The sequence below is a fragment of the Acanthisitta chloris genome, unplaced genomic scaffold, assembly GCF_000695815.1.
Source record: "Acanthisitta chloris isolate BGI_N310 unplaced genomic scaffold, ASM69581v1 scaffold12209, whole genome shotgun sequence".
Classification (NCBI taxonomy): Eukaryota; Metazoa; Chordata; class Aves; order Passeriformes; family Acanthisittidae; genus Acanthisitta; species Acanthisitta chloris.
Genome location: NW_008693140.1, coordinates 49,160 through 73,079, shown reverse-complemented (window position 1 = coordinate 73,079; position 23,920 = coordinate 49,160). Strand labels below are relative to the sequence as shown.

General features: G+C 36.6%; 1 protein-coding gene across 2 annotated transcripts in view; it reads right to left on the bottom strand.

The window, feature by feature from the left end:
• MLLT4 (myeloid/lymphoid or mixed-lineage leukemia (trithorax homolog, Drosophila); translocated to, 4) overlaps window positions 1-23,920 on the bottom strand; it is an 80,550-nt gene that overhangs the window by 42,028 nt on the left and 14,602 nt on the right. For both annotated transcript variants that reach the window (XM_009082965.1, XM_009082966.1), the window contains 12 exons: window positions 21,591-21,685; window positions 20,645-20,907; window positions 19,050-19,119; window positions 16,788-16,903; window positions 14,029-14,090; window positions 12,953-13,158; window positions 8,388-8,533; window positions 6,116-6,210; window positions 3,776-4,041; window positions 3,136-3,279; window positions 1,785-1,983; window positions 17-120 (listed from right to left, as the gene is read on the bottom strand). In XM_009082965.1, the coding sequence (XP_009081213.1) occupies window positions 17-120; window positions 1,785-1,983; window positions 3,136-3,279; window positions 3,776-4,041; window positions 6,116-6,210; window positions 8,388-8,533; window positions 12,953-13,158; window positions 14,029-14,090; window positions 16,788-16,903; window positions 19,050-19,119; window positions 20,645-20,907; window positions 21,591-21,685 (1,766 nt within the window). The remainder of the gene's footprint in view (window positions 1-16; window positions 121-1,784; window positions 1,984-3,135; window positions 3,280-3,775; window positions 4,042-6,115; window positions 6,211-8,387; window positions 8,534-12,952; window positions 13,159-14,028; window positions 14,091-16,787; window positions 16,904-19,049; window positions 19,120-20,644; window positions 20,908-21,590; window positions 21,686-23,920) is intronic.

Sequence of the window (23,920 nt, the reverse complement as noted above, 5' to 3'; positions counted from 1 at the left end):
TTGAATCAATACTTACCAGCTCAGCATTCTCATGTGACAAGTGACTTTCATAGTCTGCACCTTCAAAGTATATTGTCCATGTACCAGGTGACCGTGAATGAGGTGTTAATCTACAAAACCCTAAAAGAAAAAGTAACATCAATATTAGTCATGGTATTTTCTCAACAGATTAATTATAATCAAATAGCAGTATTTATGTTTTTATACTCATTAATGTGTGGAATCTTAAATCTCAGATACCATTATGGGCTTCACTGCAATTTTATGCTATCTACAAAATCCTATGTTCTTCAGCTGCTGCTTCTGAGGAATATATGTACTTAAAAACGCTACAAGCTCACAGAAAACTCTGGGGCTGCAAAATATTGCTCTTACCAGCCAGACTCAAAAGAGACATGAAACATCAAACACCTTTTAGAATATGAACCACCAGAACTCTGATTAAGACAGCAGCACAAATCTGCTAATCAGTTTCAGCATAGATTTGGCAGAGGTGAAGCTTTGCCTGGACTCATTACTTGTTAAAATGCAACTCTGCAATTAAAAGAGGCACTTAGTTTGATTTACTTTTCGTCAATTAAGCAATTCCTAGAATTTTGAAAAAGAAGCCACAGCAGCTCAGAGGTATGCGACAAGGTGTCCTAACCAGGGACAGTGAGAATCCAAATTGCAGGCAAATTATGAATCACTCCACCCAAATATATGATATTCTCCTCTTCCTCAGAAAGTCCTTCCTTCAGCAATACACTTTTTACTGACTTACTGCAAACTAGTCCTTCAGCATAATTTAAGGGAAACGTAAAAGAAAAATGTTGAATGTATGCATTAAAAAGGCCTTACTTGTAATAAATATACAGACATTTGTATGGCAACTAAATTATACTTAGTAACTGAAGAATTTATTCTACTAGTCTTTAGTCTCAAGACTACATCCTCTGTAACTCACTGAACTTTCCAAACAGCCCGTTTCCTACTTTCTTTTAACGCAAGAACATGGCTTTTCTAGAAACTAAGTAGGAACCAACAATTGCTAAACTTCACTGCAGTACAGATGGAGTCTGCTTTGCCAATAGCTTCCTTTGCTCCAGCCTCTATTCACCATGACATTCCTGTACAAATTTTTAAACAACTGCTTCAAAGCAGAAAATTAGTACAAAATTCTAGTTCTAATAAAAGAATAAATTCTAATAAAATTGAGTAGCACCAGATAAAGATTCTAACTTGTCCATTCACTACAAATGCTCTGACAGAATCCCTGCTTTACTTTCTCAAGTTTAGGTCACTCTCATAGAATCACAAGGCATCTCTACCATGATCTGAAATTTTGTTGGGACTAAAATGCCCAAACCATTCTTACACTGATAAACACTGAAATAACTATTTAACCTCCTGGGGTTTCTTGAATGTTATATGGTTAAAATAAAGTGACTTATTTTAACCTCCTGGGTTTTTTTTAAATGTTATATGGTTAAAATTACTTAACTGTTTAATTCACATTAATTTTAAAAATCAAAAAAGTTCTGGAGCAAACCAAACTTTCAGTAGGCATTAGTGACTCAGCACTGTTTTCTTAGAACCTTGAAAGCAAATGAAAGGGACAGTGAGAGAGGGTTGAAAAAGCCCTAATAGTTTTAATGGACTGCAAAAGTAAACACTTGAAGAACACAGTATAAAAAGATTGAAACATACAGAAAGAAAAAGTGGGTTTATTTGCCTAAAATAATTTTGCTTTCTGTGTTCACGACAGCAAAAACCCATCATTTTAAGACAACAGAAGAACTAACCTCTTTGACACAGAGGATCTAAAAATTCTTGTAAACCACTTGGAACATTTCTGACAACATCACAGGAATAGCCATCTTCCGGCAAAAGAAAAGGTAGCTGTAAATCAGGATCCTCTTCCAGCTGGACTTCTCGGCCGTCGCTGCGAGCAAGTTCATCAGCCGTGTTTTCTGCAACAGTCACTACATTCTCTATCAATTCCTAGACAGAAGGCAGAAAGACATGGTTACTACCAAGAGATAATTTAATAGGGGGATGAAACCCTAACATTAAGAAGATGCTAAAATTGCAAGAAAAAGGAATTTAGAAAATAAAATATCAAATATAAAACCTCTCTGGCTCCACTAGGACAGTCAGGATGCTGCATTGCTATACTTCATGAAATCCCATAGATAATGTGCTAGTGAATGTAACAGAAGCTTTTATTTTTACTTCAGTATTTTCTGAACTGGTGGTGCATGTTTTTACTTTACTATTATAATTGTTAGTAATATTAAAAATAATATTATTATGAATAATTTAAAAATCAACAACTATGGAATTCTACGTATGTGCAATCAGGAAATATAAGCTTTGTTCTTCAGTAAAAGACTTTTTGGTTTGGTAGCCAATATATAAAAATATTCCCAAGCTACGAGTCCTCCTAAACACCTATAGAACTGCTGTACTAGGTACCTTTGATTTAATAAACAAATGCATCCAAAGTTAATAAAAAATGGACTCTGTAGACAATGCATTCAGTTATGTAAATATTAGATTATCTCTTCTTTTTTTTATATTAGCCAACTACCAGAACTTACCTTAATTCTAATTACCTAGTTCTGCAAGGAACATACAACCTCTTTTGACTTTTTCTATGGATAAAACTTAGAATGTCTTAAATGTCTTGGGTATGTTTTTAATATATTTATAAAAACCCGTTCCATACATACATCTACATACAAGTTCCATGTATCAATCTGTCCATCAAAAGACAATACTGCTTGTATGAAGCATTCAAGATTCACGGATTCACATTTGCATCCTACACGTGAAAAAGCCTAAGTGTTCCTGCTGCTCTCCTTGGATTTCTACAAATGATCAATCTTTGTTCCTTCTGATTACACACAGAACCAGCTCTGTTCTCTATTCTATCGCCTTTCTGGATTTCATCCACAAATGGCGTAAGGTACAGTGACACTTCTCTGAGTATGTGCAACATGTACCTTACTCTCCAACTCGGTGAAAGAGAGATTCTTCTTAATACCCTGCTTGAGTCAGTGCAGTACACCCACCAAAGATAAGATAGCTGTTTACAGCCAGAGTTTTTCTTCAGGTATGATTAAACTGTAGTGAGTGACAGAAAAGACTTACTGTAGGGATGATTGGTTCATCTGGAGCACAGTGATAATTCTGCAACAAAGCTTGTAGCTGCAGCGAATTCAGCTTAAAGCAAGTACTGTTAATATTTGGAACATCAGCATGTGAATATTTGTCCATGGTAAGCAATGTGGTTGCCTGGAGTTGGGGGAAAAAGTCATAGGAGACAAGTTCAAAACAGAATGAAACTTTAAGCTTTGTTTCTAAGTGTTCTTTAGATAAGAGATAAGACAAGACAAAGCTAGAAGTCAGATCTATATAGAAGCAACATAAATATCCTCCAACCAACCACTAAACGTAACTTCTGTATCTGTAAGATGAAATAATAGCAAACCTATCATGAGGCATAACAATTTTTCAGCTCGTCTTCTTGTCTCTGTTCAGCAGTTACAGTTTAGCTTTATAAACAGAAACTGAACAGCAGGTTCACCAATTATTAATTTTACTCATAACTTAAATATTAACTATGTTTAAAACATATTTTGTGCCTTTACATGCTACCTCAATGATCCAGGATTAATTCACACAAACTACACTTGTCCACATGCTATTCTCTAGGAACACAGAATATGCAAATATTCTCTTTGTATATGCAAATATGTAAGCAGTGTTATTCACAAATACACACACCCACCTGTACTATTCTGCTCAGGTGGCAATCAGCAGCCAATTCTAAACCCTGTTTTTCTGCCCAGGCTTCAATGTGGCCCAACTGCTGACGAACAATAGCTCCCCAGTAATGTGAACATAACCCTGAATCTGGGGCAGTAACTAATCTGTTAAAAAGCCACATGTTGATAAAATGAAACAGCTGGGAGAAGAGCTGTATAGTCAGAGCAGCGTTCACTCTACATCGTCGCAACAGGGACATAGCTCCAGTCAATGTATGTAGCACGTCATCTACAGAGATAAAACAAAAAGTAAATCACCTTCACATCCTGCAGTGCACACCTGGTTCTGGCAATCAAAAACAATAACCGACACTTCTGTCAGGCTGGTGAATGCTAGGTGGAACCTGCATGTATTTAAGTTACACAAACTTTCAGAAATAAATTTACTGCTCCATGGTTTTCAAGAGGGAGCAACATTAAACTGATAGTTAGTATGTGGTTTTAGCTTCTGAAAGTAAATTTGGGGGGAAAAATATTTAGCATGCAAGTACATAACTGGTTATACCTGACACTTAAATCATGTCCTTGCTTTAGTATATTAATTTTTCTTTTATTTTTATAACAAGTTAAAACCTTTATATTCTACTGTTTCAAATGCATATTGCAATTATTCCATTCCTTCTTTAAGTATCAAACTCTACTCAGAAATTTCAGCAGAACCTGTTTGCATTGTATGATGCACTTAAAGAGAATGCACCTTCTTTTTACACATTAGTTTTTTAAAAATATTATTCACATTTCCTGTTGCCAATTACTTCACTGCAATACTACCAAATATGCAGTAGGGACTTGCTGTTAGCTTTACCAAGAGCAAACATCCTTATACACATCCTGGTGGAATATATTTCTGAACGTAGCACATTTATCTCCAAGTTTCCTTTTAAGGCAATACCTTTATCTGAAGTCTCTCTTCAAGAGACCATCAAATTCGATTTTTTTTAGAACTGAAACACAGGATTGTGCCTGAAAACAATTATCTTCTTCTGTCTGTAAGACAGAAATCTATAAAGCAGCTCAAGTAATTGAAATAAGAACAGCCTCTTTACAGTGAAACTACTGAGGTGAAGACTGGAAAAGCAGATGGTAATGTATAGGAGAGAACCGGCTGGACCACTAGACTTGGTGAATCTGTGAATACAAAGTGCAGTCGGCAATCGGCTATTAGTGGCTTCCCTCATGGATTAAGGCTGAGATTCATACTGTTTAACAACTTTATTAATGACCTGAGCAATTGGATGGAGTACATTCTCAGCAAATTCACAGATGATACCAAGATGGGGGGAAATACTGATACACTCAAGGGCAGCAGTATTTTTCAGAAGGGCCTCAGTAGGCTGGAGGAATGGGATGACAGGGACTTCATGAAGTTCAGAGGCAACTGCCCAGTCCTGCATCTGGGAAGGAATAAGTCTATGCAACAGCACAGGATCAGTTTCATCTGGATAGAAAGCAGTCCTGATGAAAATTATGTACAGATGTTAGTAAACATCAAGTTGAATGTGATTAAGCAGCCTGTCCCTGCTTGAAAGGTAGCCAGTTACATACTAAGCTGTTAAGACAGCAGCTGTGCAGGTAGCAGAACGGAGGGAGGGAAGCAATCCTTCCTATGCATTCAGCATTTGGGAGACTCCTGGAGCACAACACCCAGTTCTAGACTCCCCACCACAAGGAGGATACAGATTTAAGGGACTAAATAAATTCAGCAGAGAGCCTAGCAGTCTGGAGGAAAGGACAGAGAACTGGATTTGGTTCATCCTGGGGAACAAGAAAGCTAAAGGCACAGCTTATTGATGTCTTCATCGACCTAATGCGAGGGTTCAGAACAAGATCCCTCTCAAAGGTGAACAGTGATAGCATAGAACAACAGAAAAACCGACACAAAAATTGCAACAAGGGAAATTCCAATTAGATACAGGAAAAGTATTTTCACCATGAGGGCAGTCAAACATTGGAATAGGTTACTCAGAGGTGTTGTGGCATTCCCATCCCTCAGTGGAGATTTAAAACTCAGCTGGGCAATACTCTCAATGACCTGATCCATTTTCACCTGCCTTGAGCAACATACTGGATTAGATGACATCCAGAGGTTCCCCTCCAGACTAAATCACTGCATCATTTTAAAACCCAATATAGATCATCTTATAGATCACCTGAATGTCCCTATTGTCCTTTCTTATCATCCAAACAAAATTGATGCAAATAATTCTCAGGGGTTAAGGCAACTTGTAAATGTCATATCACTAGTAATAAATAGAATTGATTGTATGGTTTGGAAGACACAAGAAAGCATCGAATAGTCTAACCTATTTTAGGCCTCTGAGGATTATTTTCCTCTGGATCATCAAGGAATGCTGGCATGTAGTTATTAAGCTCTGACTGCAGACAATGAACCAGGTACCTGGAAAGGAATGGGGGGGAGAAAATAATTTAAATCCTGTATGTGTTCATCACAAATGGTTCTAAAGAAAAGAGATCTATCAAATTACAAGGTTCCTGAAATCACAGTGCCATCAATGTGACTACAGGGAATCAAATAATACTTTTTAAAAGGCCAGAGACCAATTCTCCCATAAATTTCCTAGAAAGCTTAGTAAAAGCATTGGGTTGTCAGGGAATAAACACAGACATTTACATGCAATATTGCTACCACACATATAAGCAAAGGTCATCTGCTACACAAAGACATGTTGTCAGGCCAAACTTTGGTTCTGTAAGCTTGCAAAACCTATTTTTTCCAAACAGAAAGGTACTTTTCTATTACAAAATCTATGAAGAGTAGTACTAAAAAAAAATTTAAAATTTCCTATTCTGTGCCAACACACAAGATCCTGAAATGGCCTTAGTGTTTGTGTGAGGAATTTTCTGATTCTTGTATTTCTCTTACCTTTAACTACACTGAAATGAAAAGCCTGTTTTAGTATTCTCTCTCTTCTAATAAATTAATTTCTTTGACACTGGTTTTGCTAATTCATGTATAGGTAGAAGCAAAATGCAATCACACAGATAAAGGAAAATATTTTATGGCTTTCTGTAACTCTCCCTTCTGTTTCATTGGTAACTTTTTAAATGAAATACCCTCAATTGCTAGAAAACAAAAGCCATGGCAATTTCAGCCTGTCCTGATGCATGCCAGTTGTTACCATCAAGAAACATTTTCACAGCAGATTTTTCTTTCCATGCTTCTGTTGTGTTTTTTTTTATTTGCCTTCTAAGTAAGTATAAATATCACAGTTCTCCAGAAGTTTAATACATGCATTTGGCATCTGCCATGTTGCAGTGTACTTAAGGAAATTCACACAGCTGAAATACTTCTGCATCCAGCCTGCTCATAATGCACAGAGGAAAATACAGCCACAGCAATATTCTGTGTCCAGTGACTGTCTGGAAAATTGAAGTAGCAACGAGTTGTTTCAAGACACCAATCCAAAACACTGAGCTGTGGCAAATAGGTACAGCTTCATTAATAGTTAATAATTTAGAGGTGTTATAAAAATTGAAGACTGACAAAATAGCCACTTGCTATACCTTACTTGCCCATAATTTAAAAAAAAAATATCTGTGGGAGTCCATACAAAGGGGTTTGGTGCTCCTCTGACACCTTTTGTAAGTTCAGAAAGCAATTATAAGGCTACACATACTATGCATACTGCTTGTCAGAGAAATACAGCCCACCTTAAAGCTACACAGTTAAACCATGGTTAGGCATCCCAATCCTGTCACAGTATAAAAAGAGCACAGAGTGCAATATTTTGTATTACAGACAAATGAAAATACTGTATTCAAAATAGACATTCTCCGAGTGGGGGAAGGTTGGGGCTAAGTCACCTCTCTTAAACATCAGTTTCAGATAGACAAATTTGCTGAGAAACACTTGTTAAATAGTGGCTTGGGGAGAAAAAAAATCCCTGAATATGAACAAAAATTAAGCCCTTCCTGTTGGTTAGTGCTGTTATCTTTGTTTGAGGACCCTTTCCCCTGAGGGTTTCCCTTCCCATTGGGCATTCATTCAATTTTTCTTTTAATCAGTATTGTAATTGTCTGAGCTGATGAGCATAGCTTGATTTCTACCCCAAGCCAAAACCTGTCCTTCTGTTTTTAAGGAAAAAAATGTTCAAAAAACCCACTGTGCAAATTGCTATTTATGAGAATTATGAAAGTAGATTATAATTAGAAGCCCTCAAAGAGCACAATATTCATTACTTAAGAGACCCATAAATATTTAAGCCTATGTATTTATATATTAACAGCAAAAACAACCTTTCTTCATAACCTCACATTAAAAGAAAGCAAGCAACACAAACAATTTAAATAACATTTCCCTAAAACTTTCATTGACAGCCTCAACTAACACAAGAACAGCTAAGAGATGAAACTCCTTGCATAACCCAGTTGTCCATATTCACAAAAAAGGTATCTGTCTAAAGAAGTAAGTCTAGCCTTTCTTGTAAGTTGTCCTCTCAGATATTTAACAATACACAAAAGACGTTACGGCTATACCTAAAATCTGGCAAGAATGTGAAGCTGTTCTAAAAACCACAGAACATGGCAAGTGAAGCAGAACTCTTATAGCCTTACTTGAATGCCATTTGAACCAAGTGTGCCAAAACATCTTGTGCATCCACAGTAATTCGGCTAAGATCTCTGTCTTGCTTTATGAAATTCAGTAATTCCGACGCATTTGCCATCCAGAAGGCAAGTGCCCCAGCAATATTCTTCTGTTTCTGTAAGTGGAAAGAAGCAAGAAATAATACAGGGAAATAGTTTTCTGACAAAGCATAGCAGCTTAAAAAGGCTCCAAAAGATAGACCAGTACCTCTTCCCATTTCACCAAACATCTCTCAGATACCAGATATATGCAAAATGGTTGTATGTAATACTGCAATTGCTGTAACTAGCAAGTTCAATTTCAACATGTTCACTGAACACACGAAATTCTGCTAAATTGCCAATATCAATAAAGCCACAGTGTAAGCATCTAGCTATAGAGTGCTAAGAGCTTAGCAGAATGCAGTATCTGGTAATCTGTGCACATTTAAGCGCATGTTCACTACTGCCCACTGCCACGCTGATACTGCGCTCACTGGCTGTGATACCAGGTGATTCAGTATCAAGTACTGATCTATCTCACCATCTCCCGACCACAAATGCCAGGCCAGGCAACCTCAGATGAAATCCAAAGAATAGGAACCACAAACAACAAAAAAAGAAAATAAAGGGAAGAAAAAGAACTTTGGTCATTTCATATCCACATTGAAGTGCGTTAAGCAGAAATTATGGAATGCCGTAAAAGTTGCAAAGTCAAAAAGGGATTTTAGTACTGCATGTTCCAGTTGCTGAATGAGTGTTATGAACTGTTCAAGTCCAGCTGTTTGAGTATTGTATTTTGATATGGAAGCAGCATGAGAAACTGAGCTAAGCCAACATAGCTAGGATCAGTTCCCAGCAATATATCCTACCTGATCAACCTGGTCTACCTCCTGGAGAAAAACGGACGAAGGAAATCAAACAGAATAGAAGAAAGAAACTTGTGAACAATCATGAAAGCTTTAGAAATCAAACACTAAATATGAAGGTACAACACATGTTCACAGTTATACACAGATGCATTAATCAGTAGCTACGATGCAACTGAGCTCCTTTTAAAAAATTAATTATTTTAACAGGACTAGCAGCACAACAGCTATGAACTGAAGTGCTCACATGTCACAACTAATTCAGGGAATGTCCTGTACTAGTTGACATCCCAGACTAGTTGGTTATTCCATGCTCAGTGTGCCACAGAAACCCCACAGAACTTTTTGCAGGCAATGGGCTAACCAGCCATTGGAGTTAACAGATCCAGGGAGCTATTTGCCCACACTGCTGCAATGGAGACAATATACAAATGCACACAAAGAGGGGCAGAAATCCCCACAAAAGAAAAAACAAACCCAAAACAACAACCCAATCAACAACATACAAAAGCAAACAAAATACATAAAACACCTAGAACAGATTTAATACATGGCTTTCAATTAAAGAACAAAAAGACTATTTTAAACAACAAAAGAGTCAAATGAAATACCACACTAAGCTTCTTAAATGCTGGTACATATAAAGCTACATTGAGTTAAGAGCGAAAAAAAACCCCACCGGATAGGTTTGTCTGATTATTTAAAACTGAGCTCTTATTTAATTCCCTTTGGCTTTCTATTCAGATCATTCTGCGCCACCTGCAACACAGTGAGCTTAGATGCAAGTTTCTAAGGTGTTATTTGCTGTTACTGTTGTAATTTTATTTAGAGCTCAAAAAACCAAATTGTCACTTGTTTCTTTCCCCTTTCCAACCAAAGCACTCTGAACTGACTGAAGATGTGTTGGCACAGAACAAAAGGAGATGCTCCTTCTGAAAAAAAAAATGTTTAAATTTAAAGAAGATGAAAAATGCCACAGAATGATTTGGGAAAAATAAATAAATCAGGATAAAAAAATGAAAATAATAAAATATGAATTAAGCTTCTATTCCTAGGTTTTTTTATTGAATGCACTGATCCTTCTTACAGATCTCTCCAATTTTATCCCTATCTCATATGAAGTCATCTATAATATTTGCATACACTAATGCAAAGACTGCAGAAAGTCACAGACCTAACCTGTTTGCCAATACTTCCTGAGTAACTTTGTAACAAGACTTGATAGATTTCTCATCTAGGCAGGTAAAATTAGGAAATAAGCCTTTTATTTTAACCCACAGTACAGCACAGGAGTTTGTGCACATTCTGACTACTTCTCTTTTGGGTACTGCTCTCCCGTTGCCTCCCATCTGTCTTCCCTGTCTCTCACACCCTCAGGTCCCTTTCAGTGCAGACATGCTTTACAGTCGAGACACACAAAAAAGCTATTGTGATACAACAGCTTATTACATGGCAATTTAACTCTGACAGCCATCAATATAATCACTTATTTTACACGTTAGATGAAGTAATTTGACTTAGCTTAGCTCGTACTGTTTGTACTCCACTGAGACAGGTCCAAGCCAAGAGGATTTTTCTGGTCAACAGAATCACTGCATTTCTTTGCCTCCAGCCCATTAACCTTCCAATTCACTGAAGTTTTACTCCTTTGTCCCATGCGTAACTTTCCCCCTTTCCTTCAGCTTCTTCAGCATGACATTTGAAAGAACCTCCTCCCAATTTTTATGCAACCTCTGACTCTCTTAGGTTTATCTCCTGCAACTAGGTAACATCTTTCACAAACCATAAACACAGCCATTGCTTCCTTGTTGATGTGTTACTTAAATTTTAGGTTGGAGATTAGATTGCAACTGTGGAGTTAGGAGGCTGTAGGAATGGCCCTTTCACAAAGGACAGTTCAGAAACACTTGGTTTTAACAGTTTTGTAACAGTATTAGCAGGATTATAGAAAATACATTTGCTTGCAACAACCATAAGGCTACATGTGACTTGGGAAGCCTTTCTCAGAGCTGTGAATGAACATTTTCACTGGCTAATCTGTTTTCTAGCTTTCTTTTGTTTCCAAGTCAAACTGATTTTTAGTCCACCCCTCTAGTATCTTCCAGCAGCTACATGGTTAGCCATTCAACACAAAGAATAGAGAACTTGATCTTTGCTTTCCTCACTGCACTCCTCTCTGTCACTCCAAGTCTTTTGGGGGTCATTGTTACTAGTATACATTAGTTATATAAACTGAGTGACTTTCTTTGATTTAGACCTGCAACTTCTGTAACCTGTAACCTAACTTCCAGTTTAGATTTGAAGCCTAACCTTTCTCTGTTTACTTTGCATTCTCCCAGATGAACTGCTTATGTGCAGGCTCTTTCCATTTCATGTTCTCCACTACAGCCAGTCTCTCCTCTTCCACAGCCAGATTTTTTTTTTTTTTAATAACAGAGCCTGAATATTTAATTTTTAATACCATTTCAATTTTATCAAAGATCCATTTACCATGGCATCAAGACTCAAAGCAATGTACTAGCTCTTCACTTCAGATTTAAACCGCCTTTCAGTCTCTCATCAGCTTCGGAATGCACACAGAAGGCTAGTCTTTATTCTCTTACTGCAAAGTGTTCTCAACACTGGCATTTTCTCCCATTCTTCTCTGAGAAAGGTGCAAGCCTGTTGTATAAGTTCACAGAGCTGTCTGATGATAACATTTGCCCTGTGGAAAACTTCACCAAACCATTCCAAAACCTGAACAGTTTTGGTTTGCTGTGTCTTTCATGTCACTCTTGTTTATTCTCCCTTAATGAACCTATTGTGCACCATAAATTCTCAAAGGCAGGACTGACACATTTGTTATGCTTGTACAGTATTTAGTGCAGCAGAGTCCTTGCTCTATAGGAGTTACTCAGCCAGCACTACTGGCAACAAATACTTGTCTAAATAAATATAAAAACATTTTTTCCTCTGAGAGAAACCTGCAAACAAAGAAGTTAAAATAATTAATTAATTAGTGAAGATACCTGAACTAACACTCCTTTTGGAAGAAATGGCTGCTCCATTTTATCAAGTTACACAATGCAAGGTATTGGCTAATTTCACAGACAACCCAGTGGACCTTATCCTGCATTCCTACACAAAACAGAACTCCCCCATGCTTCTGTAGAAGTCTTGCACATACAGTAGCAATAGTGTTAGACTACATATAAGACGACAGAATGTTTTAGAACTTATATCTCTCTCTACAAAGCAATTGTGTCAGCTTGGTTCAAAAAGCCCAAGTTTTATTACCAGCTTTGTGGTTACAAAAGTTGTAAAAGTAACAGGATCAAAATTTAAAAATCATGATTCTTTTTAACATGTTCACTTCAAGCATCAATCAGTGCAAACGACTGCTATCTGTACAATATTATTCAATAAGCCAATCCAACTTGTTTGACAACGGTTCACAGCCAGAAATGCTTGCGAAGACCTTACCTTCTAGAGAACAGGAGTCACCTCTTGTCAGAGACTATATCTTCAGAGCAAGACCCACTCCCTAACTTCCCACACTGCTCAGGAGAGAGTTTCTTACCACTGGTATTATTCACTGATATAAAAGCAAACCTTCATATGGGCAATCAATGCAGGTGTTACTGTTTAAATAGCTATTGTTAAAGGTCAGACTAAATTCCTTTGACATATTTTTGCAGAGTAACTCACCTGTATCACTCCTTCCATCATGTTCACCATTTTGTTGACTATTGCAATGACTTTGTGAGTACGCTCAGCAGGAGTGATGTCAGGTCTGTACTGGCTTGACAATACATACCGACATGTCATATACAAAACATAGGTAGGTGACAGCTTAAAATGAACTGTTGAGCTATTTGTGTAATTTATAATGGCAGATAAGAAGGCATCTTCAGCTGTAGACAGAGAAAAAAATGACATGTCATAAAACCAGAAAGTAAACAAAATAAAACAATTTCATAAATTGAGGCACAGAGGATTTCTTTTTGGAGGAGAGGGGGGAGCAACTTACATGAATTTGAACTCTTATTGTCTATTATGTACTAGCTACTTAGGCACACTAACAACATACTTCTTTATAAAGCCAGAAAATCTGATCATGGGGAAACTCTTCTATATTATTTCCCACCTCTTTGCTGAAAATTTGCATATTCAAGAAAACAGGAAAATGCAAGATTTCTCTTGTCCACTTTATTCCTACAAAGCTCCCTTATTGTAAGGAATTATATATTACAGGGAATCAAGTCTTTGCTTGCTCAGAAATCTATTTAGTTTCAAATATTTGAAGTCTGGACAATCTCTGGTATGATATTTTTCTACCAGATCTGAGGCCTTAAAAACCTGGGGACCAAGATAATAAAAATTAAATTCTAAATGAAAATGTAAACCTAATCAGATTTTATATAAAATGGATTTTGACCAAGATATCTATTATTTAGGGCATAAAGAACCGTATAGAACAGAATGAATTCAATGAATTGTTGAGGAGATGGGATTAAAATCTTTTTCACATTTAATTTGAATATCTGAAGATAAAGAGTTGCAATGCAATTAGAATTATATATACATGAGCCTGCCACAATATCTGAAGTGTCTGTTCACCCTCCCAACAAAACAAATTATACTACTGCATTGGCTATCATCTGCACAAGTCATTTTTCTAAACTTTTCCTTAAATTACTCCAAAGTTTTCAAAGTGACTGAAATATTACAGTACAGAAAGAACACATCAACAGGTTAGTGTTGTAACTTCCCAATTTACTCACAGCTTTCCCTGAATTCAATACTGGCAGGCAGTATCAGTTCTGGTCCATGGGTATCCTGAGATCTAAAGAAGACAAGAAAAATTGAAACAATCATATGGGTGGTATTCATTTCACTGTTAAATGACATTTCTCAGAGTACACTAGTTCCAAATGTTGACACAACGTCCTTCCACAAAACAATCCTTTTTTCACCTTTCCTCTAGAATCATTCAAGCTGTATTTGCCAGCAACACACAGACTTGAACTGCAGAGTTTGTGATACCAATGATCACCCTCTTCTGTGCTGCACAGCAGACTGAGAGGATCAGTTTGCCATCTGCCATTGACAGGACTCAAATAACAAATTATTCATGGACACATGAAAGAAAGTGAATGAAGCTTCACCTGGAATATCAGCTTAGTTACAACAAATGTACTTTGCTGTCTTTAATGCCCTCAAAACTGATGAGAGCTTGGGCAACCCATTTGTCCTTTCTTCTGGTAAGGAGGAAAAGGAGGACAAATCCAGCCCTAACCCTTACCCTATGTCTGCTACATTAAGAAACAGCAATCATTCCATGAGCACAGGAACTATGTCCTCACTCAAACTCACTGCAGTGTTATTTCTTACCCACACCTATCAGAGAACTCAGAGTAGAAAACTGAACAGAAATTTGATTTTTCTGCAAAAGGTTAGGCACATATTTCACAGAATCACAGAATATCCTGAGCTGGAAGGGATCCACAAGGGACAAAGTCCAACTCCTGGCCCTGCACACGACAACCCCAAGAATCACGCCACATGCCTGAGAGTGTTTTCCAAACACGTCTTCATCTCTGTCAGGCTTGGTGCTGTGACCACTTCCCTGGGGAGCTATTCCAGGGGCCAACCACCCTTCAGGTGAAGAGCCTTTTCCTAATATCTAACCTATCACTCCTCCCTTAAACAAAAGCATTAACTGAGCTGTTCTCTGCAGTTGGGCACCTGTTTTTAGGAAACATATAAAAGCTTAACATCTGCACGATAACCATTTTTAACCACATGTAACACAATAGGTAGCTTTCTACTTTCCTCAACAATTTTGATAAATAAAGGAATGTAATAGAATTATATAAGCCTCGTTCTCCTGAGTATTATTAGTTACATCACAAAGCAGAGTTAGGACACTGAAAGCCTTTATTCAGCTATCTCCTGTAGTAAAAATCCACAACATAACTGTGAAGGCTGATGTCAAAAGATCTATAACTAAATTTTAACATACTGAATCACAGAATTAAGGGTACCACTGGGTTTTGTTCAGGGTTCTTTTTCAAAAAAAGTTTCAAAACCTTAAACCAACAGAGAATTCAGTTATGCCTTATTGTAAGAAGTGCTCAGCAAATCCAAGTTCTGGGGAGCTGAAAGTCAAGGAACAGCAGGCACAGCAGGGCAATATGTACACAAATTGCTGCCAGTTTCGTACGTTACAAACATGGCAGCATGCTCTCTTTATGAAAAGCACTCAGTCACTGTGTGAATTGTAACATTTTGTCTCTTTTTATTGCTAAAAATTTAAGATTAAATAATTTCTCACTACCTCCCCACTGCCAAAACTGCATCATCTTCACTGAGAACTTAATTACTTCCACAGAATAATAACTAATACACAGCATTATCAAAATACAAGTATAGTGACAACTCAGAAGAAATTCTTTATCTGACATGATAGGAATGGTAACAAGATAAAGAAATATTTTAATGAGCTGGGTGGTAAACCAGTGGCAGATTCCAGCTGATGTCTTATATTCTTTTCTTTATAACAATATGATATTGATCCTTTTCAGCACAAATGAAGGAACATGATTCCCAGCCAATAATATGTCACAAGTGATGAGAGCTGATACGATTAGCGCTGCAAAACACTTGAGCATTCAGTTCAGGTGAAAGCACAATTTTCTGTCCTTTTTTGGTGGTATTTTTTTCCCACCACTCACATTTCTGAACTCTGTTTTTTATCTAGTGAATAATAAATCCATCTAAAGATACTAAAAGCTTCACACTAGAAGCTTTACAACTTGGATCACTGCACTTTTTAACCCTGCAGCACATTTACCCTACCTTTCATCCATTTATCACAGCTGTTCATCTAAATCTAAAAGGTGATTTATGTAGGCAAGCAATACAATCTTGCATTTTTCTAAAGATTTGAAAAAGATTTTATTCACATAATCACAGATTTGCTGAGGTGTGTCAGGAACTCTAGAGATCATCTGGTTCAACTTCCCTGCTCAAAATGGGGTCAACTAGACCAAGTTGCTCACTATCCTGTCCAGTCAGGTTTTAAGGACAGAGACTCCAGATGTGCTGACAATGCTACACTAGAAATAGGAATGACCTGGTTACTTCACTCTCCAGAGTAAATCACATCATCTTGCCACTGACAAATGAAAATTTCAAATAATTGTACTTTTCTCATTGAAGACATTTCATATGACATGCCTAACCACAAATCATGTTGTGGTGTGACACAACTATCAGCCTGATGTTATGAAAGAGAACTGCAAATAAAGGAATAACGAAGCAAAGGATTACTGGTTTTTTTTTGTTTTTTTTTTTAAGAGCTCTGAAGTTTTTTGCTTTAGTTGTTAATCCTGGGTTCTGGACAGAGTTCTCAAAGGAAGTGCTGTTCTCCACGGGGAAAACCAGATCGTTTAAAGTATTTTAACACAGTGCTTGATCTATCAGAAAAATGTATCCTTTGTTTATGATTATGAGAAATAAAGGATTACACATTTCCTACCTGCTATCCTGTCTGCGGTAATCTTGCTGCTCTATTCTAATCATCGGCTTCACCATTCCTCGTTCAGCTGTGCTGGATGCTGATGATGTCCTGTCACCATCGAGCCTGCTCGTGCTCTAATTCAAAACAGTGGGACAGGTGCTTAGCATGCAAACACTGGATTAGCCACTATTTGTGCCTGGCACTGCTAAAATGGAGTGTCAAGTTGAGGCTTGAAAAGAGATGGGAAAACAGGAAAGAGGAGTGTGGCACAGAAACCAGCAGGTGTTTTCACCACAAAGAAGCAGTGAAGAGCATGTCTGCAATTCAGCAGACAATAGTGGCCAGCTAGGAGCAGCTCCTTGCTAATGCACTGCAAAAACTTAGAATGAAACTTTCAAATGTTTTTAATTAAAAATTGCAGTTAGCAAAGTAAGAATGAGTTGGTAATGAAACCTGTCCGTAAGTGACAAAGCTAAACATGTTAACAAATTTTAAACTGTCTGTGCCCCCCCACCCAGATCTGCAATAGTTCCAAGCGTTTACATGATTTACCCATGCCATAGTTTATCCTGATCTTAAGGAAAGTCTGATCCACTAGACAGTACATAATTTTCCAAGACAAGAAGCAGCAATTCAAACTACGTCATTTTTTATGTACCAATTAATTTCCTTTCTTTTGGTGTCCCAGACTTCTTAATAGGAAGCTTTTAATTTATTGTTTCCATTTGCATCAACCCTATCAGGAAGGGGAAAATGATGCTGCCTTAAGCAGCAAAATACACAGCAATTATTTTCAATATAAACACAAAATATCAGTAAAATATGAAGTTTCAATATTTCCTGAGAAATTTCTAGACTAAATAATTTGCTTTGACATAAGAAAACCTGCCAAAAAGGGCATTTCAAAACATGAATTTGAATGAAATAGGTTTTTGACTACTAACATGCCAATCACAGCATCCTTTTGATCACTATGTCTCAGAAGACTTCCATTAAAGTTACTGCTACTTCTTTTCCAAACAGAAAAGCAAACTTATAAGCAACTGTTAGAAAACAAGTGATTCATTAAGTGATTTAACAAGATATACACATTCTCAAGCAATAAAACTAAAAAGATTTTACAAATTAATCTTTTCTAATCATCCCTAGGTCCACTAGAAGTATTTTTCCAGGAAGTGTGAGAAGAATATGAAGTATGAAACTACTATCGCTCAGAAACTCTTATTCTGAGCAATTTTAAGGCATTTTGTTAGTTAAGAAAGATTCTGTTCTTCTTCCTTCCAAAATGTCACTAGATAAATTCCTATCAGGGTAAAGAAAGCACACAAGATAAAAGAAAACAGTATCACAAAGCTATAGAAGTAGAGAAACTGAATCAGAAGACTGTGGCAAGAATAAAAATAAAGATTAACAAATATATTCAAAAGCTATCAGGGTATTATTAATACCTACATTGCTGCAGTACTATCACTAAATATTCACAAGTATTTCAATTTTATAACAGTAGTAATAAGATATAAAAGGAAATGCATTTCTGGGCGGATTACTACATTTCATTCTGCTGAAATAATTTATCCTCATGTCATGTGAGGCACATGGTAATAGAAAACATGACATTAACCATTGTGCCATTTTACTCTATTTGTTCGCTCTTGGAAAACACAAGTCTGGCACAGAATTAACAGAAGAAAGAGCAGAAAAAGCAAGAAAAGATTATCACCTCATAAAATGTTTATAGTTATGACTGCAGAGACAGTTTGTTTAGTCAATGCGTGTACACAGGAGCTCTATTTGAAGTCTGAAGTCACACCCATTAAATTTTAAAAGCCTAGTTAAATTAAAATTGAACACCCTTTCACGTTTTATATAAAACATTTATTTACCTCATCACAGATGACAATACCCATATGCTGCACACACAAGGTAACTACGTATCAGTTTTAATACGTATCTCTACCTGCATATAACCTGCCTTCAGTAAGTCAGGTTGGGGAGAAACTACTTCAAGCTTGAGGAATTTCTCTTTCTAAAACATGTTACTCTTATTGACATGGAATGCATGCCAAATGCCAGTACAAATTTAAACGAAACAGTTTTGTGGGAAACAAAACAAAACAACCTAAAAAAATAACCCACATGGTCCCTGAGCCCACCCACAATGGAAAACAGCTGGGGAGACTGATGAACTGTCCACACTTCCCCAAATACTACTGACGTTATAATTCTGATCTAGCTTACATATGTTTATTATTTATTGCTAATTTAGTCATAATGTAATACCTTGCTTGCTGGTAATGCTGTTCCACTGTGAACATCTCCCTCCAGATCAAATGTGGTTTCCTGAACACCTCTATAAGGAAGAGAACATTTCAAGTACATTTCAGAAATGATACTGTTAAACATTTAAGAAACAAGAAAGAGAGCAGCTAAAATTTGTAAATTAAAATTCAAGATTTATACCATGAGCCCAGTTAATAATAACTTTTTAAAACACTGGATCAATTCTTTATATTAATAAAACAAAAATATTGACACAGATAATTTTGTTTGGAAAAACAGATTCTCAGCTTGTTTCTTGCCAGTGAAGTGAGAAAATTAAGTACACAAACAAACACAGAAAATACGTTCACGGCACTGTATTCACTATAGTACAATTTTTTGCTGAGCTCTTCAGTACTGACTGCGATTTTCCTGATTATGTAAATAATTCATAAGTCATAGTAATGCATATTATTATCTGCTTATTGTAAAGGTCTAAAAGGTATCTGAATGTTCATGCTGCAACAGCCCTTTGCCTTAGATCTTATTGTCCAGATACAGCTCTGTTGTAATACAGCACTTTACAGCTGACTATGGAAAACCGCAAGAGCATTTGTTTATTTATCTGCAGGCTGCGTGCAGAATGAACTCCAGATTTAAGCTGGAATATCACACCACAGCTAAATGGTTGGAGACTTTCCTGCAGACACGTCCTACAACATGTGTTCTTCCATGTGAAGATAAAGAGGAGAAAATATAATAATGGTTAATGCATATATCTACATTAAATCAGCAGAGAAGTTTCTTTTCCTAGGTATCCTTCTCTCACTCATGTCCAAGCCAATTTGTTTCTTTTCTAAGCCACATTATACAGTCATGTGTATATGAACAATAGTAGCCTCATTTGGACTCAGAGAGGATGGAAGAGATGTTGTCATTTTTTTCCATGCTCTACAATCTGATTTTAAGATTGTTTCTTCTGAATACTTCTATAGCCACCGAACAGAACACCTGAACTCCTACAAGTCGTTAAATCTATAATCAGTATTTTAATTATGCACCTATCAAAAATATAAATATACAAAGAAATAACAGGATGGACTTCTGGATTGTTAGTCCCTGCAGCACAGAGACTAGTAGACAATTAGCAATCACTTTCTTCAGTGTCATTACATTGAGCCGTTTAGTTCCCTATCTTGACAGTCTCATTTCATGATTACTTAATTTCCAAATCCTTCTGCTGGCATTTTTAAAGTTATTAACCGAAGAAAAACCAAAAACCAGACTCTCTGAAAACACTCAACAAATTCTTTACTTTTCCTTGAGGCTGGATGAACTATGAAATAACATTAAAATAAGGTGTTACACTGTTTTAACACAGAAGTGAGCATGAGGAAAACTTGTCTGAATAGTTCATAATGAAAAAGACACTTGCTAATCCTAAATAAAATCACAAGGTGGAGCTCAAGGATTAAAATTACATATTTAACACTTGAAATAAGTTCTGAGTAGCTGCTTTTAAGTCATATTCTGGTCACAGGTCACATATAATGCTCTCTGTCTACTTTTTCCCCAAGGCTCTCTCCCTCACCTTGGGAAGCAAAAGTTTTACTCACCCAGTTTTGTGTCTTGGACCTTTGATCATAAGACTTGCATCACTAGGTCTTTTGGAAATAATATGGTCCTGAGTAGGATCCACAAACTTAAATACATGAGATGACCCAAACTGAACCTTCATTCCACTTTGCAGCATGGTGGTTTCTGAAATACGCTGACCTTCCACATAGGTTTCAGCATCAATGCTTCTCGGCGTTACAGTAACAACTCCATCCATATTAGTGAGGTCACAATGATGAGGCTGAATTCCTGGACCAAATAACTGGAAACAGAATTAATTAACAGAGAATAAATTAAATTATACTGCAGCAGAAATTAAAATCAAAAGACTGAGCTGCAACTCACCCTATTTACAGATATGAATAACACAGATGACTGGTACTAAAATCAGTGATGTTCACTTCATTTTTCCTTGCAACAAGGATAATAAAACATGCATTTAAGCAGAAATCCCTTAATGAAAAGTTTTTCACTTTTTTCAGTCACACACTGTTCAGACTGTTTTCTTCCACCTGCTGTTTTGACTTGAAATGTCACAATGCAAGTAACTGCAAGTCAACTAACTGCACTGACACAGACCCAGAGTGCTGTTAAGAGACTCCCTGGCATGAACTTCATAGGACTAGGCTTGTTCACACACTTAAGAAAACCTACCTCACTCAAAGTGATTGCGACTAAGACTTGAAAGCCATTAGCAGTTACAGTAACAGTGACATGCACTACTTGATCCAAGACAAAAAGGAAAACCCCATTTTAAGTCATAAAACCCTTCTCTTAAAGCAAGATAGGAAATAAATAAAATAATAAAAACTCAAGAGTTATGAAATTGCAGAATTACACTTCGTGCTTTGAAGGGTATTTACAGCATATTTTACTAGTTTCCACAATTACACATAACATCAAAGATCAGATCAGCACTGTCATCCAAGTCTAGTTTTTTCATACCTGAATGGAATTATCATCAAATTTTTCAGTTCCAACTTCAGTAACACTTAATTGCAGACGATAGAGCTTTGGCTTATCTCTGGAGTCAGAACCATCTGTACAGCAAGTGACAAATATTAATTTGTAAGCCCAAACATTCACACAATATTTCTACAGTTTAGTTCAGAATACCAATGTTCACAAAAAAAAAAAACCCCAACCCGAACAACCCAGTGACATTCTTTCAAGAATTGTTGGGAACTTCGCTTGTGGTAATGTAACAACATTCAAAGTAAACAGAGTCTACTCAAAACAACTGTTTTCTACAAATGCAAAGTAATCAAGAATCACTATTCTGAGTAATCAAGAACTACGATTCTCAACATACTTTGAAAAATCTTCTCCATTTCCTTAGTAACAATATAGTTTTTGTTAATGTCTAACATTTTATATGCGTATACCAGTACAGGTTTAAAAGATAAACAAATAAGATACCTGCAGATCTCTATAGTAACAGTTCCTACTGATCTTACTGAAAGTACAGATTATCAGCAATACCTATTGCCAAGTGGCACATATGCCAAACTTTTGAATTCATCAGCTACTGAACTAGAATGATATTAAAAGAGAATCTTACAAAATGTTTACCTATGACATCTTTAGTCTTAATATACAAGACTGTTCCACTTCTGGTATTATCTTTATAATCCTACTGACCTTATTTTCATCTCACAGAAAATGAGGTATAAAATAAGGTCTATCTTCCTGCTCCCCCCTCCCCAAGAAGTATATATGGTCCAAATACAATCAAATTTTGCAAGATACACTGGACATACACAGTGTACATGATTTAGCTGGTGCCTTCACAGGCTAACACAGATGGGTTTTGGCATACATATAAATCCTCCCCACATCCCAGAAAATGCTACAGCTTTAAATTCTATTTGATACTGAATTAATACTGTCACTTCTGACTTCTTTCCACTCTCTTCTCTAAAGGGAAGATACAAAAAAGGGAGGCTGTAAGACAAAGAATGTGGAAATGAACCCCCCAAAAAAGCACTAGAGAATATCATTAAAGCCATGGCACATGCAGTGATACTGTATGTATCCTACCGCAGTAGGATACGACATCTTCAAATTTTTAAAGGAAAATCAATATAAACAGAACTACCATAAATCTAGTTGTAAACTCCCAGCATTGCTACCAGCATCTGTTTATTAAAATCAGACTGGAAGCCATTAACCATAAAATGGTAGTAGTAAGCTTCTAGTGGGTGTACTGGGATATTATTTGGACATAAAGACATCAGGTCGTTCATAGACTGGTACTGTAAATACCAATGGTACATGCTGATATTGTAGTGATCTCCAATTACTGAACATGGAATCATTATCCTAACAGTAGTATGTCATCCATCACAAAAGAAGCATTAGTCATAAGAGCGCTCACACTTCTAAACATTTTTTCAGGTACAGGGATAGCCATTTATTAAACCTCTGTACTTGAGTCTAGGGAGGTACACACAACGTCGCTGTACCCTAAAAAAAAGGTGACACTAAACCAGCCTTTTCAGCAATTTAAATTGTTTGCAGTTTTTAATACCTAAGAATGCTAAATCAGAAAATTATATAGCTGCATGTTCAATGTCACCAGAAGCAGGCATGTTATATGCTACTGAACAGGTGGCTGCTCACACCAAATTACATGAATTTTTATTATGTCTCCCCACAACTTACACATCAAAACCTAGAGCAGCTCCTCCATTTATTTATTTATTTATTTATTAATCCAAAAATCAAACACTTCCTCCTCTAACCCACATCCTAGTTCGGTAAAACTGGCACCCAAAAGATACAAGATTCAGTAAGGACACAGGGACCCTTATTCAACAAGCAAAACCACTGGAATTTCAAAAGTCAATGGCATAAAAGTCAGGGCTAGTTATCTAGGACTTTTGTACTTAATTTCTTATGGCACTTTTTCCTAAGCCCTTCATATACAGATTAGAGTACAGGCTTTACAGTCCAGTGGTTTCAGCCCTATACTAAACACTCCCTACTTTTTCTACTGCTCCGTACTTTTTTTTTTGGACATCTTAAAAAGAAAAATCCCAACACCTTTAAAATATTCCTACATGCTTCTGAAATACCCTTCAAACTACATTACAAAATATTATGGTTTTCCAAGTGTTTATGTAAGATAACTTCTGGATCTCATTCCTGACATCAGTACTTGTGGATAATCAATCAATACCAAGCTCCTACTAATAAATATTTACCTCACACCACACCACCCTATCTCCTCGATACAGACATATGTCACAAAAAAGTGCTTTCACATAAGAAAT